Source organism: Zerene cesonia, unplaced genomic scaffold, assembly GCF_012273895.1.
Source record: "Zerene cesonia ecotype Mississippi unplaced genomic scaffold, Zerene_cesonia_1.1 Zces_u009, whole genome shotgun sequence".
Classification (NCBI taxonomy): domain Eukaryota; kingdom Metazoa; phylum Arthropoda; class Insecta; order Lepidoptera; family Pieridae; genus Zerene; species Zerene cesonia.
Window position 1 is genome coordinate 86,875 of NW_024045139.1, and position 20,069 is coordinate 106,943.

The following is a 20,069-nucleotide window of genomic DNA, read 5'->3' on the forward strand; positions in this document are numbered from 1 at the left end:
GGTTAACGTTAAAAGGCTCATTGAATTGTGAATATATGAAACTTAGTAGTGAGTTAGCTCTTTGTTGACAACAAGAAGCTTTTGTATCGTTATCTAAAGATATATAACTAAAAGGTGACTGACTGACTGACATAGTGATCTATAAACGCACAGCCCAAACCGCTGGACGGATTGGGCTGAAATTTGGCATGCAGATAGATGTAATGATGTAGGGATCCGCTTAGAATAGATCAATTCTACCTCCAAGGGGATAAAATAGGGGATGAAAGTTGGTACCCTGAAAATTTATTATGACCGCGCGTGTCAGCAACGCGGTGCGGGTAACAGCTAGTTTATGACGTAAGTGGTATGAAGTTTAGTCTTCTATTTATTAAATGTTTGATTTAAAGATACTTTGTGATTACGAGTCTTTAATTCAAATGTACATTTTTTAAACTCTGTTTCTCATATAGGTTTATATCAGTATTTTTATGAAACACTAGCAGTTCTCCCCGGCTTCGCCCGTGGTACATACATAGCCTACGTTATAACAAGAATTTTTAAAATCGGTCCAGAAGTTTTTGAGTTTATCCATCACAAACAAACAATCAAACTAACAAAAATACAAATTCTTCCTCTTTATAACATTACTGTACAAAACAACTGAACTGTACTGAAAATAAAACAACTGAATATAAAAAAAACAACATTTATTTCACAGAAAATAAAGTCTTCTTTTATACAATAACGTATTATATTAATAATTACAACATTCATGTCAATTATATTTAGATATTAATATTAATATAATAAATATAATTAAATAGTATGGTTTCACAATAATTAGATATAAATAACGATGACTTTAATAAATACAATTTATATTTATAATATTTACGGCCCAAGTCCCCAAGGGCCATGTGACATATAATTCATCTTAGGCCGTGGCTAGACGTAGAAAACACATATTAATTAGGTTACGTTATTAAAATTTTAATAACATTATTAATTATTTCAATTGATAAAAATACAGATAAACATTGATAACAACAAACATTTCATTATAATGTTACACTTATTTTTTATATTTATCATTAAAATGTAAAATTTATATTGAAAATGATCCCATTACCACTACCTGCAATCCGAATAGGGTATAAGGTCAAACATATCATTCTAGGACCTGTATTCAAGCGACCAATAATTTTAGAGCCCTAAGGAGCTTAAATTAGGAATATTATAAAATACGAGTAGCTATTGCAGACAGTCCTTGAACTTACAGCATGTTAATTTCTCGAAATACGTGATGTAATTCGAGAGATGAGAAGTAAGCACACTGATATTATAAATGTGATAGTTTGTTTATTTAGATGTATGTCCGTCAGCAGCGCTGAAACGACTTAACGGATTTTGGTGAAAGTTGCTATGCAGACAAATGAGCTGACTTGCATGATAGGATACTTTTTATTCCGATTAAATGCTCCCTTGGAATAAAACATGGATCTTGATATCCGGGCGGAGCAGAGACGAGTGTCTAGTATTTTATAAATCTTTGTTTATTAAAATTAATAATAATGATACAAATTTAATAATCAAAATTTCTATTGGGAATATGGCAACATCACCTGAAATCAAAATATGCAATGAAAACGTACTTTGACCTAGCGACAAGTGAATTCTCCTATGTCGGAAATCGAAACAATTTACGAAAATCTTATTCTACGTAACTAGAAACGATATAGTCAAGGACTGCCTGCATTCTTAATTACTAGTTTACTTAATTATTAGCGTATGTAGTGTACATTTAGTAATACACTTATATCAGTGTGAAAGCAGTGGTGGCTCAGTGGTGAGAACCTCGGACTTCAAAATCGATAAGTCGGGGTTCGGGACCAGGCGAGCGCGCAGGAAATAAATTGATTTTTCAATTTATCTGCACATGTGCAGATAAATTGAAAAACTGCTTAAAACGGCGAAGGAAAACATCGTGAGGAAACCGACAAGTCCGAGAATCAAAAGTTCGACGACGTGTGACATCTGCCAACCCGCACTTGGCCAGCGTGGTGGATTACGGCCTGAACCCTCATAGGAGGCCTGTGTCCCAGTAGTGGGAACATATATGGGCTGATGATGTATCAGTGAACACTATCAGTTATATACATACAATTATACATACTCTATCAGTACCACAAATATAACCAATTACAATTTGTCTCGTAAACCCATCACAATATAGTTCATTTCGCACTTTTTTATTAAAAAGTTTAATATGTATTTACAATCTCGTATAGGTCCCGGGTACACCCGTAGTGGATTATTAGTTATATCTACAGCACGCAAAGAATATGTAGTTAACATCCAAGTAAAAATGGATATAGACATTAGTAAGTACATAATATGTTTTCATGTAATGCACATTCAGATGCTATAGGGTCTAAAGTCTAAAGTATAGAGACGATACGATCGCTCCCCTAAAAATATTACTATCGCAAAGAAGTACATCCGTAGTTTATTATATTTACAGATATCAATGTATTTTACAATAATTCCCAAATGTTATTGAAAGATACTTCTAATTATAATTATTAACTATTCCCTGTCATTTCAAATAACTCCATCTAGTTTTAAACTCAGCAAACTTACACAAAATGGATGCCAGCTCATCAATGAAATGAAAACATGCTCAATTTTGTTTTGAAAGCTTCTGAGTTGAACTTCATTATGTACAATTTATAATCAATTGTATAGAATACTAGCTGCACCCGGCAAACGCTGTTCTGCCTTACTCTGATCATTTAGGGGGATGAAAAATAGATGTTGGCCGATTCTCATAGATACCGGATAAGCACAAAAAATTTCATCAAAATCGCTCAAGCCGTTTCGGAGGAGTATGGCAACGAAAACTGTGACACGAGAATTTTATATATTAGACTAGCTGACCCGGCAAACGCTGTTTTGCCTTACTCTTATCATTTAGAGGTATAAAAAATAGATGTTGGCCGATTCTCAGACCTACCCAATATGCTTACCAAATTTCAGAGGAATCGGTCAAGCCGTTTCGGAGGAGTATGGCAACGAAAACTGTGACACGAGAATTTTATCTATATAGATTTACTGAGCCTAATGAATTACAATATCGAACGAAACACAGTAGATAGCTACTATTTCATGACGATATTCTGTGTATGTGTGCTATCTTCCCTGTTGCGGCTGACTCAATTCGTGTCGAAGCGTACTCGACTCCTACAGTAAGATACACCCCAACTAATAACTCTGTGTGTTCTTTCTTTCTATATTTTAATTATCGAAAGCTATTTGAAGTGACGTCCGGAATCCTGCTAATATTATAAATGCGAAAGTTTGCAAGGATGTATGTGTGTGTGTTTGTTACTCTTTCACGCAATAACTACTGAATCGATTGCGATGAAATTTGGTACGTATATAGGTGGACAATTGTAAGAATATAGGCAATTTTTTATCCCAATATGCCTACGGGATACGCGGGTATAACCGGGGCGCAGCTAGTATTATAATAAAGGTAAATGTTAATTTAGTAGTTACACTGAAGCGACGGTGACGATACCCACCACTTCGGAGATAAATTTGGCACTGTATGGGTAACCAAAGTGCGATTCGGTTGTCATATACCGAAGATCACTATTATTATAATACTTAGCCTGTGCCAAAATTATATACATAAATATAATAAAACTGAAGAGCGTCTGTTTCTTTGTTTGGTTGTCGGCTTATCTTAGCAACTACTTGTTCAATTAGAAAAATTCTTTCAGTGTTAAAAACCCTTTTTATTGAGGAAGGCTTCACATGTACTACATGGTTAAAACCGCGGGGCACAGCTAGTGCCAGTATACAAGTTTGATAACGTTATTTGATCTTTACTTCATCTGAAGGTGACAAAAATTGCCTTTAATAACACCGTTTAATAATTTCACTGTTGTCAGAAGCCGAATTATAGTGATTATGTCTTGTTTAACACCGGAAAATTTAATCGGACGTGACGTAATAGTCAGGATGGACCTGTGTTATTTTAACTAATGCGACGCTAATAAATTGAGCGGTCGGATGTTTTAAGCTAATACCTCCTTTGTTAAATTTTCGTTATGACCGTAAGTAAGATAAATGAAAAATGAACACTACAGAAATTAATGTTCATGAGGAAATATTTAGATAGTTGATTTTATCTGAACTGATGCTTTAAGACTGCCTGGTATTCCATCGAAAAGTCGTTACAAAGGTATTCTATTTATATGGAAAGTTATTAATTACACGTACTAGTAATAGAAGCAGAAAATTCTTTAAAAATTATGCAAAATGCAAATAAAATATGCGTGTCAATTAAAATAAATATTCCTAGTCAATACACACATGTAAATGTGGTAAGATTTAAACGAAAATCCTAAATTACTTAATTACTGTTACTTGCACATAATTTGTGCAATTTATCCTCCCATTCATGAACGCGAAAGTCTGTCTGTCTGTCTATTAGGTACGGTTTCAGACAGCAGTGATTTGAATGTAAATAGATTGAACATAGTTAAGGTGCCAGTGTTAGAATTATAATATGCAAACTTCAATCTGTATGGGATACTTACTCGAAAATTGTACTTTTATTGTGTTCTATAGATATTACTTTGAACATTCTGTGTATTAATAAATGCGAAGAGTAAATAGTGATAAATATAGTTAGTTATATAGTCGGTTTCAAATTTAGTATTTGTTTTCATTCGACTTCAACGAAAGAGAATTCTCATTTCGACTGTATTTATATTTTCGGTTTGTTGCTTCAAAACTTTTGAGGGTGAAGCGGTTTTGATGATTATTTTTTACTAGCTGCGCCCCGCGGCTTCACCCACATAAGCAGGCTCTCAGCTTGACTCATAATTATATTACAATAATTTTTTTCACAGGCAAACACGTCTGACTTTTTGAATTGCAAATTGGTCGATTAAATTTTCACAATCAAAACGTTGAAGTACGTCCGATTCGATGCATAGAATAGCTAAGCTATTGAGTCTATTTGCACTCATTGTAGAACGTAAATAGTTTTTAACTCTTTTCAAACAAGAAAACGATCGTTCTGCCCAACAGTTTGTTACAGCTAAAGTAATAAATATTCGATATGCGATTTCTACGTTAGGAAACTCAGTATAGAGGTCGTTTGTACGCAAAATTTTCAGAATATAGGCGTAACGTATACTACTCTCTTGGGTAATAAATGATTAATTAAAAATAATAAAAAATTCCTATTAAAAACTTTTGATAAAACTAAAATGTTTTTTTTTTTCAAATTTCACTTTTCAAATTTTGCCGCCCTAGAAAATTTACCGCCCTGGGCACTAGCCCCGACTGCCCCTAGTGTAAATCCACCACTGCGCATAAGTCCGTACCTCGTAGGAATATCGGGATAAAAAGTTGCCTATATGTTATTCCAGTTGTCCAGCTATATTCGTACCAAATTTCATTGTAATCGATTCAATAGTTTTTGCGTGAAAGAGCAACAAATACACACACATACTTACAAACTTTCGCATTTATAATATTAGTAGGATAGTAGGATAAGAAAATTGGTGCCTCCCGTGTGTTCTCAGGCCCCAGTCTAGTTCTCTCAATTAAGAGGAGGTTTAGTTTTTAAATATAATTTGTGTTACTCATTTATGAACCTTTTGAAGATTAAAATATGAGATGAAAGTTGGTGTCCATGCATTTGTCGGCAATAAAATCCTGTTATTTTTTATGTTATTGGAAGGCAGACGAGCAGACGCTTTGCCTGGTTGAAAGCAAATACTCCGCTCATAGACGTCCATAACATAAAGTTATAGGTGTTGCCTACCAGACTACAGCTGTTAGTATAAGGATAAAGGGTGTAACAAACCGGTCAGTATACGAAAAAACTCACCAAATATTCAGATTTTTCATTAACTCGTAATGAAACTGCTCTTAATGTCCAAAATAAATTAATTATTCATACGGGCAAGCTGCATTTATTGTCCCTATTATGAATATTTAAATTCCATTATGCAGACAATATGTGCCTACAAATATTTTTTTAACCGCGAAATTTCATTTACCGTAAATCGAATCAAAATAAAAGTTACCGCTGTTCTTGTCAGTTATAAAACCATAAAGTTTTTAATGACTCTCCATCAAATAAAAATAAACAGAATGATATACAAAAACCCAACATACGCAATAGTTTAAGATGGAGGAGGCTTTTACCCATAAGGGCCCACCTAACAAGGAATAAATAAAATTTAAAAAGAAAAAAAAAAACAAAAAATAAAAACAAAAATTATAATAAATAACAAAAAAAAAATTAACGAAAATATATATGTATTTGTTTAGTTAAGGTGTTAAGGTGGAAATAAATAAAGCTAAAAAAAAGGTTTTTAATAATTTTGGAATCTGATAATCTGTTCAGTAGGTTAGGCATTAAGAACAGGCAGACGGACAGAGTTACTCGTATTTATGATATTAGCAGGAAATGTTACTAACGCACGTAACTCTATGGAATATACATTCGACAAATCTGCATTATAATAAATGCTATGTAATATAAAAATGACGATATTATAGTAGCGGTCACTTTTCCTGTCAAAACTTGTTTAGATGTCGCATCCTATAAAACATCACCTTACTTTAACGGGGCGCATTCTTACGGATAGTGCCTTGGTATTCGAACGTTCGGCCCAACTACCCTCACTTAAGAAATTAAAAACTTTTTAACGGATTTTAAACGCGATTTCTTCATTATATTATTAACCCGACGTTTCGAACACTTTACAGCGAACGTGGTCACGGGGAGACCACGCTCGCTGTAAAATCGCGTTTAAAATCCGTTAAAAAGTTTTTAATAAATGTATAATACTCGCGTAAAATCAAACACAATAAAATACTATACCCTAACTTTGTTGAGATCCGTGATAGGCAGTTGTGTAGAATTGCAGTACATTTTTATTATATGCATAAAATGACATCGGAACATGTGGAACAACGCAGAAATCTGCTGGATATGATGTTTCTATATTATAAAGTCTTTCATAATGCAATTGATTGTGAGGTTTTAAATCAATTTAAATACAATATACCTAAGCATTACTCACGGAAACAAATTACGAACATACTATTTATTATATTCAATGTTAATATGAATAAATTCTAATTTGTTTGTCATTTACAGATATCACCTTAGTTATACTTGTTTTTTTATTCTGAATGTTGTGTTTATCTTTAACTGTTGTGCATATAATGTATAATACTCAACTGTTTTTTGTCACGAGAAAAATTGTTTATGTAACAACAGCTGATGAACCTAAAATAAATAAATAAATAAATGAATGATCAAATTAATATTCAACGCACTACTTTTTGATTTCTTACAGTATGTATAATAACGTTACGTGGAGGGAACTCTAAATGCCTTTAAGAAAACGACCCCGGTTTCTATTAAATGGCTTAAAGTATTATATTCCGTGATCTTTAATACGCGTATACGTTTCCATGGTTACCAGAATTATAATTAATGCAATGTTTCCTATCATATTTAGCTCATTCCTTCATAAAGATGATTTCTTGTACTGAAATCATAATGAAGGTATCAGCGTAATTTAACGTTGATTTACAAGGCCTCTTAACGAGACATGATATTGTAGCCGCGAGTTAAGCGCTCAGAATTTAATTAAGATTTTAATACTTTTCCAATATCGTCATGTTCTTGTATTTATTCAGCTACACTACGTAATACTTTAAGACCTTTTCATTTATAACTAGCTTTGCGGTAAATTCGTAGTAGTTTTATAGATGTTATTATATATATAGAGATGATGCTAGCCTTCGGTCTGAGGTCTTATATAAACGGCAAAATAGTGTACTTAGTGGATTTTCGAAGAAGCATAACATCTTAAGATGCGTATATCTCATTGACTGTTTATTTTACCATAATGCCTACTGAGGAAACCCCCTTTTAATTTTAAAGAATTTAATTTATGTAGACTTTATTAAATCATTTTTCATGAATTCCCGATTTTTTTCCCTTCAGTTACTATAATATTGTTTGGTTAGCAACTCCTAATATTTATGTTAAAAAAGTAGCCCATAATTTGAACCTTATATAAGTCTCGCACCGTGCACAATTTTATCAAAATCTGCTGAGCGGTATCTATGTGATTGACGCATGCATGTGATGCAAACATTCATATAACATAGCAATTACTTTAAAAAAATATATAGACAGAAATGTTACTGTTTTATTAATATATACTTATAGATTTAGCTTAAATGTGCTCTAATAAATTCTTTTTTGTTTGAAATAAAAAAAACATACAAGCCTTTTTCTAACCGGGTACAGAATCCTGTCATTACGATATCCAACGTCTTCCGAGTTAAGGACTTGTTGTTCTACATAGAGCATGGACATTAAAGAACCATCCAGCTAAATGGTATCTATTTAACATACCAAAGAACCACGGGAATTACCCATTCATCGAGTGTTTTACATATATATAAAGTTTATATACAGTCTTTGTTTTCTCCCTTAACTACATTTGAAGTCTTTCATGGCATCAGTGGCAGATTTACTTGGTGTAAGTACTTAGTAGGTATTTTAATATCTATAATAGTGTTTTTCATTTTTAAGGATGTATTTAAATTCGTTTCTAAAGTGATAAGGGAATAAAAAACTTTTAGATTCGAAAAAAGAACCACTTGATTCTAGTGGATTATATTTAATAAAAACACACAAGAAGTAAGGGAGTAAGCCGAAAGAAGGAAAGAGAGTAAGGGTTAGTGTGTTAGGTAAATGCTTTCTATTTAAAAATTCGACTCTAAATACAGTTCTATTAAGGGGCTGTTATGTTGTTACACAAAGTACAACTCGTATGGGAAAGATTGACTCACAAATCACTATATGATTATTATCATTTCTATATCACAAAAAAATCCTCAATTTGCCGTCGTAGACTTCAATAGTAAATAATAATAGTAAATCTGACATTGATTACCATTATACCAGATACATAGCTACAATTCCCTCCTCCTCCTTCCCTACTTATGAATTCCCATAAACATGAACAGTCGGAAAGTTCATTGATCTATGATTTTTTACATGATTAACCTCTACACTGATTCATATCATTTAAGTTACATAATGCAAATGAGTCCTACACACACTACATACGAGTACTTCTCGAATGCAGGACTCGCAACATCCGTTATGCATGCGCAGTCCTCGCTGTGCTGGACACGGCAACTCTAGTGACGTACGCGAGGGGTGCGCGGGCGGGTGTGCGGCATCACGTAGTACTGGAGTATTAGAGTACTCGCGACACCCGTCACGCTACACATGTGTACTCCTCGCCTTGTAGTACTCGTGCAGCACGCGGCAGCGCTCGTGTCTCGCGCAGTGCAGCCGCGCGGGCGGGTGTCAGGCGGGCGCGCGGCACCAAGCCACGGCCTCTGCGCGCTCCCCCACCGCGCTCAGTGATGTCTCCGCGAAACGGACGCCTAGCTGCTTCTTTACACCATCGTTCTGAATAAATAAACACATTACTTGATATAACGCGAATTATAAGACAGTTTGTTCTGTGAATATTTAGTTCTCATTGCTATAAGAAATAACAGCTAAAATAATCCAACTGGATCGAGATCGTAGATGTTAAATGTTGAGATACAATATTTAAACAGTTCTCACATGTGATTCTATAGAAAATTCTGACATCAATTATTTAATTATAATCTAGAAACCGTTTACAAATGTTTAATATTACCTTATTAAAGAGTTATTGTCATGCTTAGAGCTCGCACCTTTTTAATTCAAGTAAAATACAGGCAAGACTAAGTAAGCGAATATTTAAGTTCTAATTTACTTTTAGCAAAAAAGGAGAAAATATATTACAGTAGTCAATTAATTAATTTCACTTTGTTCAAATAGTTTTTAATAGATTTGCTAGAGTTTAAAATCAATTACTTATTGACAACCAATAGGTATTATATCAAAGTTCAAAGGAACAAAAAATAATTTGTGAAAAGCAATGGAAGAGGTCTTCACCCTACAACGCACTCGTAACACAGATAGATAAGAAACACTGACACAACTAACAATTATTTACTTATCTATCTATATATATATAAAAATTAATTTTTGTCTGTATGTCATCGATGAACTCAAAAACTACTGAACTGATTATTACGAAATTTGGTATACATATATGTATTATTCCACGGAGGAGTTTTGTGTAATATGCTCATTAATGCCACTAACCACCAGGAGGCGCTGCAGCAAAATAATTTTTCTTTGATTTATTTTAGTTGTTGGCGTAGCAGCGCGCACCGCGTACAGCCAGTTTTTTTATAAAATAAACAACCTACTCCCAAAAAAAACAGTTGTAAATTGTTTTGTAAAATTTGTTGAAATGGAACAAAAAACTTTTTTAATTAGTCTACCAAATCAGTCCCTTAGCAAATTAGTCAGAATATAATTCATTTAAGAAAGGTGAGACATACCTTAGCGAGCAATTAATACGCCCTACTTATTTCTATAGAGAACACTTCCTCAAAAACACTCAGTCATTAACGTGAAAGCGAAAATAATAAGCAAATTCGGAGAACTTTGTATTAAAGAAAATACCTTCATTGTCGTTAATGGTTGTGTGTCCATCTTTTTATTTCTTGATGAACTCGACCTTGACGTGCCTGTGAACAAATAACTTATAGTGTAACCGTTAGTAGATAAATATTTTAGTGTGGGAGTCGAGCACGCTTCCTTCTCGGAGCCGGAGGTCTATTTCCTTCTCCTAGCCCTTCCCGGTCCATTCCTACTTTCCAGTCATCAATCCTTTCCTTATTTTCCGTTATCTCTTAAAAGCGGGCAGCGCATTCTTAGAGGTCTGAGCCTCTGCGAATGTTCATGGGCGGTGGTGATCTTTTACCATCAGGCGAACCACCAACTCAGTTGTTTTTTTTGTCATAGGACAAAAAAAAACGGATTTCAAAATTTCTTTCACCATTAGCAAGCTTAATCATCACTTAGTGACATAGGCTATATATGTTCCACGGGCGAAGCCGTTAGATATATGTAAAATAGAGGCTTAAATTATCACACATAGAATAGGTAATTATTATTATAGCATTCCGTGCACTTCACAGTATCGTATGAAGTTTTTCTTTTAAAATTTCACTTCCTATTCAAACCTTATGAAGATGGCACATGTTTAATCTTTATTAATCTTCGACAATATACCAGCCTGTTATGTTAAAATTCATCAATATTGGCAAAGAAGTTCTAGTCTGCAAATGGAACATATTCATAATTTACGAATCAAGGATACACACGCAAACATTACAGCGTCATTTAAATTCATGATTTTTACTGTATTCTATATACGTATGTGAAAATTTATAATTAACATACAATTAGATCTTTTAAAATACACGATTTCGGTTTTTTGTAAAGATTGGGATGAAATGCTTGTTATTTAATCATGTAAGAACAAATAATATACACCAGTTAAAATTTATAGCGTGTAAAAGCGTAGTTATTTATTCAAGTCATACGTTATAGCAGTCGTAAGTAAACGTCGACGCTGTAAATTCATTGAAGTTCTGAGATTTTGTCTACAATCTGTGCTATATTGTGAGTCTTATATAATATCGACCTACTTATAATTTAATAACAAGTATTAAAACATCGCATTAATTAACTTTACCATTTATTTATAAATTTTGATTTTTTTGAGAAGCTTTAGATTCCTCATAAATAATAGTTAAAGTAAAGAAGTTGCATTAGGGATCATTAGATCCATCTTCTGGTTTAATATTTGTTTTGGATGAGTTAGTGTTATAACGTTCCGTCTACCCTCACTTTGTTTAAAAAGTTTGTGACTGGCTGTGATTCCTCTTTTGATTTTTAACACTTATAATCTACATCTAAGAAACGGGTAAGAATAGAAAGATCGGTATAAATGTTAATTCATGTTTGCGAACCAAATGAATGGAAACTATTCTTCATATTTGATATAACTATTATTATGAAAATCCATAGAATTTGTCGCTTAAGAACAACAAGACAGTTTGGCAACTTTTTTATGATAAACGTTTATGTAAAATTATTATGTATATATAATAATTGATACGACTTTAAAAGAGCCACTACAGAGTTTCCCGTCGGCGGTTCTCTTTGGAAATTTAGTTATATGACGATCAAAAGTGCTTCTAGAATAAGTCTAATCTACTATATAAAAATAAGTCGGGTTTTCCTTCCTGACGCTATAACTCTAGAACGTACGAATCGATTTCCACGGTTTTGCATGCGTTGGAAAGGTCTTCGGTTCTGTGAGGTTTATAGCAAAGAAAATTCAGGAAAAATTTCAACTGAAAATTTTTGGTGGCGAAACGGAGTTCGCCGGGTTTGCTAGTTGAATATAAAATAATGTTTCAGTTTGAGTTTAGTATACAATAAGAAATGACGTCACATGAAGCCACACCGGTGAACAATCTCCTACAAACTTTTCTTTAACCCTACAGTTACCTAACTTGCAGGAGTTTCGTTTCGTTATGTACGTATGTACCTTTATATCGAAATCGAGTAAACTCTATTCGTAACGGTAGCGATACGTATTGGTGTGTGGGAAAGGATTGACGACGAGAATAAAGAAATAGACTGGGAAGGGAGAGGAAAAGGACCTAGAGAGATCTAGACATTACCCCCAAGCTCCCAAACGTTACCTCTGAAGTTAATGATAACTCAATTTTACAGAATTTCATAAGATTCGAACTGTAATAAGATCAATGTTATATAACAACTTCCCACTTAGTTTCAACGCCTCTGCACGTGTTACTGGTCTGTAAATAAATCCCAATGATCCGCCGTATCATTAAACTTATAAATTGGAATTATGTTGGTAAGCGATATTTTCATTTCTACATTTGCAATTTTCACCTTTTCAGTGAGACGTACTTTGTGATTGGTTTTTTTACATAAAATACGATGATTCAATAATTTATGTTTCATATAACATTACCTAGTCGTCGCGGGTTCGTCCGCGGCTAAAACCGCGCGTCACAGCTAGTCCAATATAAACATATCTGTCCAGTGTCCACTGCATTATATTTTTACATCAAATATTAAAAATTTATCGGGAACTCTCCTTTAGTGAAGAATATGTTTTATAAAATACCGTCACTTATTATTGTTTAACATAAAACCGAAATTAACAAAGAAAGCAAAGATGAAAGTCTGTTTTAAACCGAGTATGGTCCGGATATTGGCATCATTACTCCGGATAAGCAAAACGTATGATATCAATGGATAGCGAAAATATCAAAAGACCTCGAATAAATCGCGATTTAATACTGTTTAAACAGAATACAATCATATACGTGTGACATAAAAATAGCTCGCATTAAAGAATAAGTTGTTTTTTTAATTCTTCAGTACCTGGATGACCGAGCTTTGCTCGGTATTTTTTTTTTGTTTTTTTATAAATTGTGTTTTTTGGAAATTATGTTTATGTATTATTTATTATTCGCCAATAGATGTCAGGAAGAGTCATAATAAATTGGGACTACTCAAACGCCTCCTATTTGTTAAAAAAATAAATTTAAGTCGATAAAACACGATATATATATATATATATATATATATATATATATATATATATATATTATTTATTTATTTATTTATAGAGGGTTAAATCTATACAACTTATGTTACCCCCATCGTAGCAATAATCACTTAATTATATTAATAAGAGTAGTTAAATATATGACACATAAATTAAAATAAATTAGATTTAAATAAGTTGACGAGTCCAATAGGTTCGAAATTTAACAATCTAAACTATTTGTTATTTAGCAAAATCCAAGATTAGTATCTCGTAATAAACACACAAATTGTTTGTAGGAATATTGATTAATTATTGATATATTCCTAATACTAGTTCCAATGAGAGAAAGTTATTATTGAAACAGGTGCTTCCATTTCCACCAAAACTTCGCGATTGCCATACCTAAAGGCTGAAGGGTCCTTGAATTCTTGTTCATTTTATTCTTGTGCTTTTTAGGCATATAGCTTAAATCTTACTAATAGAATTGTTATCTATGCTAATACTATAAATACGAAATGTGTATCATTGTATGTCTTTTTTCACGTAGCAACGGGTTGATTATATGAAAAGGTTTGGATCTAGAGATACTTAGGTTGGAGAGTGCCATAGTTTACCTAGTACCTTGTATTGTATCGAAGGAAGCTTCGATTATGCGGACAGTTAGTCATAGCTATTATCATATATGCATATCCGTGACTCATGATCATGGCTCCGGGCCGTGCTCACCACTTCTCAAAGCCGGCACTGAATCAATAATAAAGGGTTGTTGTATCCCCTCAAATCTGTAGTGGAATTTGCTTCGACGAGCATTGACCGCGTCCTGTTGACACTCGTAGGTACACAAAAGGCTTAGAATTCCAAACAGCAAATGTTTGACATAAAACTACATATTTATAAATATATACTTGTAAAATAATTATTACAGGCTTCGGGTTTACTGGATGTAATGATTTATTAGAAGAGACGTGTATTAAGTCCGATGGGAAAATAGATTTCGAAGGGGCTCTTATCTAGATTTTTGAGGATTGATATCAATCTTTTAACTGACTGCGTCAGAAGGAGAGTGACGTTTCGAGCACATGTATGTATTATGTATACATGTGACTATGTATGTCCATTTCTTTGGCACGCCCTACCGTCTAAGTCGAAGACACTGAACTGAAGCGTCGCTGTTATAAACAAAATTTTGATGACGGCGAAATAACCGTGAAACGATTTATTTATACATTTTACTTACACAATATAATAAAAAGCGTATTATGAACAAAAAACAATTTTTATTGCACAATTAGGCGCCTTTCTCGACCACCAGCAATTTATAGCAGGCAACCTAAGGGGTAGAAAAGAGTAAAATACAAAAGAATAAATAAATAGCTAATAGGTAAACAATTTACGAAATGGAAATATAAAAAAAGAAAACATATGTATACGTTATATGGGTGGACACCTATTTCCATGGTTAAAATACACACACCATAAATCTATATAAACAGGTAAAAACTTTTCAATACATACAGAAACATCACGGTCGCAGTATTAAGTTACAACAAAATGTATAAACAATATACTATAGTCTAAACGATGCGATCCATGATCACATCACATGATCTAAACAATTACTTGGAACTATTCGGCGCTCGGTGCCTTACGAATATCAATGGATAAAATATAACTGGTAAAAAATTCGATACCTGTACACCTTGCACTATAAACGAGTTGATCATTTAATAGTCAACGATCAATAGTAATTTGTAAGCAGAGCAAAGCGCCCGTTCATGCGAACATCCAAGAAAAATAAATCACTTTTTTATATTCTAATGAATTCTTTGATCAAACGGAACGTTAAACAAAAGGGATAAGAGTTGAGTATTCCGGAGAAATCGGTTAGGTAGCCACTTGAGTATAAGTTTAAATAATAGGAATATTATAGGTCTCAGTACATACCTATAAAACATTTATATCAAAGTATCTAAAACCAATTCGTTTGTCTCAGATTAGTATAAAATAGTAGGAACGGTTTTTGTGGTTAAATATATAATAAACAATATTCACGCGGGTTTAATATGACAAAACTACATCACACTAATATTATAAATGTGAAACTTTGTTTGTTTGAATGTTTGTCCGTCAATCACGCTGACACTACTGAACAGATTTTGTTCATACAGATTGTACAGACAGGGTATGAGGTTACTTGGGTGATAGGATACTTATAATCCCGATTGAAGGCTCCTTCGGTTAAACAGGAATTTTGATATTCGGGCGGAGCCGGGATGTCTAGTTATTTATACTTGCTGCTTAGTTGGTATTGTAATAATAGTAACGAAACAACCAAGTCCCGTGTTTTAACTAGGTTGTAGAGTTCGTTATATACGGGCTTGTAGAGTTAAGCCGTGTAGAGTTGGACGCTTGGCTCTACAATAATTTTACAGTGAAATCTCAAGTGGAGCTTAGGCTTTATATTTTAATTTGACATTTCTATGAATAGGAGCAATAATGGGTCGATTATTATTGACATATTTTTATTACTATTTATTAATATTTTATTATAAAATATGTTTGTACCGCTGCATAGTAGAGTGTTCGTTTAGCTTCATTATTAAATAGCTGCTGGCAGTTTATAAATACGTTATATTTTGGTTGGCTGATTGATATTATTATGAAATTCATTTTAATATCAATTTTGTTAAATAGCTTCAAAAAAAGTTTCTTTATTCGACTGCATTCATTTTTAATGTTTGTTAACCCAGGGCATTCAAGTGGATGAAAAGATTTTAATGTCTTTTTGTTTAATATTGGTGCTCCCATGTGATCCTATTGATTATAATAAAGAAAGAATCTTAAAATTTTGAAGTGTTGTCAAATATTATGTCGCTATTGTGTATGCATTCTCTACAAAGATTTCACGACATAAATTTCAGTGCTTTAATGTCGAAAATTTAAAACCCGTCAGCACTATCACGAGTCGCAAGAATTTTTCTCATTTCCGCTAACGCGAGAATACCTGGCGGAACTAATGTTGCCATTTAATTAATTTAGACTCCACAAAATTATGGATTCTAACTAGAATCTAGAGTATAATATGTGTGTATTAAAGTATTGTTATTTATTCAGTTGATCGTAACAACAAAACGAGTTTAAATTTTACTAACTTTATGTTTGAAGGATCAATTTGTTCGTCTGGATTTTTACTTAGTTTTTAGAACGTGAGCAGCGGAGCGTATACGTCACCTGATGGTGGAACGGGCGTCGCCATATGCATCTATAACGCAAGGTGTATGTGTGTTGCCGACCTTTGAGGTAGGAAATCACTTTACAGAAACACCGAATAGGGAAGTTAGTTCAATTCAGTTCTGTGCGGAATTAAAGGATTTGACGAAAGCGTGGTGATGTAGATGGGAAGGTACGAGTGTGGTACTGCAGTAAAAAATATATCTTAATATATATAAATCTCGTGTCACAATGTTTGTCCTCAATGGACTCCTAAACCATTTAACCGATTATAATAAAATTCGCACACCATGTGCAGTTCGATCCAACTTGAGAGATAGGACAGTTTTTATTATAATTTAAATTACAATAAATAACTACCCGGGCGGAGCCGGGGCGTACAGCTAGTGTTTCTTTATAAAAGGATGACACGACATTTAATAAAATGATATAAGCCACTAGTCTTTTCTAATTTTTAGTTTTATAGCTGTGAAATGCTTTATAAATGGGAAATTTTGATAGATATTAAATATCCCTCCTTGTGATAAATGTTTATATATTCTTTCAAAATTTCTCGAGTCTCTTCTAGTTATTATGAAGAGGAATCTCACCCATAGTGTCAGAAGCAGTGCCGCTCATGCAGCACAGGGTCTTCATAAGCCGCTGGAGGGTGCCGTTCAACCGGAGAGTATAGGTGCCGTACACCAGCGGGTTCATGCAGGAGTTGGAGACGGCCATCGCGAACAGGAGGTCCTGCACCTGTCCGGGGACCCGGGAGGCGGAGTCGCGGTCCACCATGTACCTGTTATAATCAATCAATCTTTTCAAACTGCGTGATTGTTTTAACCTGTATAACGTATATTTATCGAACGATCTTCGCTTCACAAATTTTGAGAAGCCATTATAAAAAAAGTTTTTTTTGAGATGATGATAAGAAGATTTCTCTCTATTCTGGAGGTAATTTTGAGATTCATTTAAATGGTTTTTTGAATTTATTAATTCCATACAGATACACACTACTAATTAAAATAATAAGCAACTTTCACGACACCAGCCCGTTTCTAAGCTCCGAACTGTCCTCCACGGGAAAAATGTATTCTTATATATCCTACTAATGTAATAAATGCGAATGTTTGTAAGTATGGATGGATGGTTTGTTACACTTTCACGCAAAAACTACTGAACCGATCGCAATCAAATTTGGTACGAAGATAGCTAGACAACTGGAATAACACATAGGCAACTTTTTATCCCGATATTCCTACGGGTATAGACTTATGTGGGTTATCCGCGGGGTGCAGTTAGTGTATATAAAAAAGTAACAATTTAATTATTTTCGTTTTCGTATAATATGTATTTAGTATAAAAGCAGTGGAGGCTCAAAATCGATATGTCGCGGTTCGGGACCAGGCGAGCGCGCAGGAAATATATTGATTTTTCAATTTATCTACACATGTGGATAACATCACTACTGCTTAAAACGGTGAAGGAAAACATCGTGAGGAAACCCGCATGTCCACGAATCAAAATTTTGACGACATGTGACATCTGCGAACCCGCACTTGGCCAGCGTGGTGGATTACGGACAGAACCCTCATAGGAGGCCTGTGTCCCAGCAGTGGGAACATATATGGGCTGATGATGATGATGAAAATATGTACTTTTAAATTTATCTATTTTTTTTACACTTTCGCATAAAGATATCCTTTAGAACTGTATTATTATCGTAAGTATAGCATTATATTATCTATGGTCTAAAGTGTAGACTATAATATTATGGCTCCATTAACATTGAAGATTAATTTTGCATTGTAAAAGGTTGTCGTTATTGTGATATTAATATATTAAATTGAAAACAGACTGTCTCAAAGGATAAGATATTACAAAGCGTGTCAACCGGCAATTTCTAGGTAGATGAGATTTACCACCTTAGAGTACGTAGTATCCTACAAATATTATAAACGCGAAAGTTTGTAAGGATGTGTGCGTTTGTTGCTCTTTTACGCAAAAACTACTTAACCGATTGCAATGAAATTTGGTATGTAGACAGCTGGACAACTAGAGCAACATATAGTCAACTTTTTATTCCGATATTACTTACGCGGGTGAAACCGCGGGGCGGAGCTATTCTACTATAAAAAAGACGTAAAATAGTATGTGGATTCAGCACTGTTAACCTCGGAAAAAGCAGACGCGACACTACCTAATTTAAGTTGACATTATGGATTCGGTTATGCCATTAGTTGCCATGTCATCTGTGTCTTTATCAAAAAACTGCACATGAAACCATGCCATTGTGACGACATTAGTGCAGTTATCTGAAAAAACCACAACGTGTGGATCATTGAAAATGTATGCAATATTTGCTTTCTGAATTCAGAAAAGCACTCCGTCTGTATGTGGCCGGTCTGAACTAGGAATTAGACATCTTCACAAGAGACATTGTTCGCTGAAGTCATGCCAGTAAATTTTTTACACTAATTACGTGACGTTAATTAGGGATTTGAGACAACTATTTGGCTGGATTGAAAACGAAATATTTGTTTATATAGAAAAACGGGCAACCGAACTAGAGTGTCACCAGGTGGAGGCATCGCCATCGCATTGCAGGAGCGGATGCAGACCTTACGCCTCTGTACATGGATTGCCGACTTTAAATGGTAAGAGATAAAGAAAGAATCGACGAGAGGAATAAAGAAAAGGACTGGCAAGGGCTAGGAAAAGGATACGGGCCTCCACATTATTGTTATGTTAATGTATACGAATAATTAATATTATTTTCGACACTTAAGCTGACGTTTGGTTGACCTTTCTAAGCACGTGCTACACACACCCACACCATTTTGTATAGTTATAAGGAACACTATTATAACCATTATATGTATACATACTAGGTAATATTACCTTATAACCCTTCAAACTAACCTACTTTTTGCAATCGGTTAACTTCATTGAAATACGTCTCCGATACAGGCACATATGCTTAAAACTTTGAATGGCATATTTCTTAAAATAGTCTCGAGATAGGATTTTGTTCACAAAGCGCTTTCAATTCTTTAATCGCTATCTTCTTATAATAATAATAACTCTTTATGATCGAAGAGCGCTAAGTATAAACATCACTTTATTTGTATTTTTAACACACAGCAACACAGATATTATTAAAAACTTTGATTGCAAACACGCTTTTATATTATACTAGCTGCGTCCCGCGGTTTCACCCGCGTACGTCTGTATCTCGTTGGAATATCGGGATAAAAAGTT

General features: G+C 33.9%; 1 protein-coding gene across 1 annotated transcript in view; it reads right to left on the reverse strand.

Annotated features, from left to right (window-relative positions):
* Positions 1 to 9,311: 9,311 nt before the first annotated feature.
* LOC119839148 (gonadotropin-releasing hormone II receptor-like) overlaps positions 9,312 to 20,069 on the reverse strand; it is a 51,176-nt gene continuing 40,418 nt past the window's right edge. Inside the window, exons 6-8 of the mRNA XM_038365351.1 lie at positions 17,417 to 17,607; positions 10,619 to 10,683; positions 9,312 to 9,520 (exon numbers count right to left, since the gene is read on the reverse strand). Coding sequence (XP_038221279.1) covers positions 9,416 to 9,520; positions 10,619 to 10,683; positions 17,417 to 17,607 — 361 coding nt within the window. The 3' untranslated portion in view covers positions 9,312 to 9,415. The remainder of the gene's footprint in view (positions 9,521 to 10,618; positions 10,684 to 17,416; positions 17,608 to 20,069) is intronic.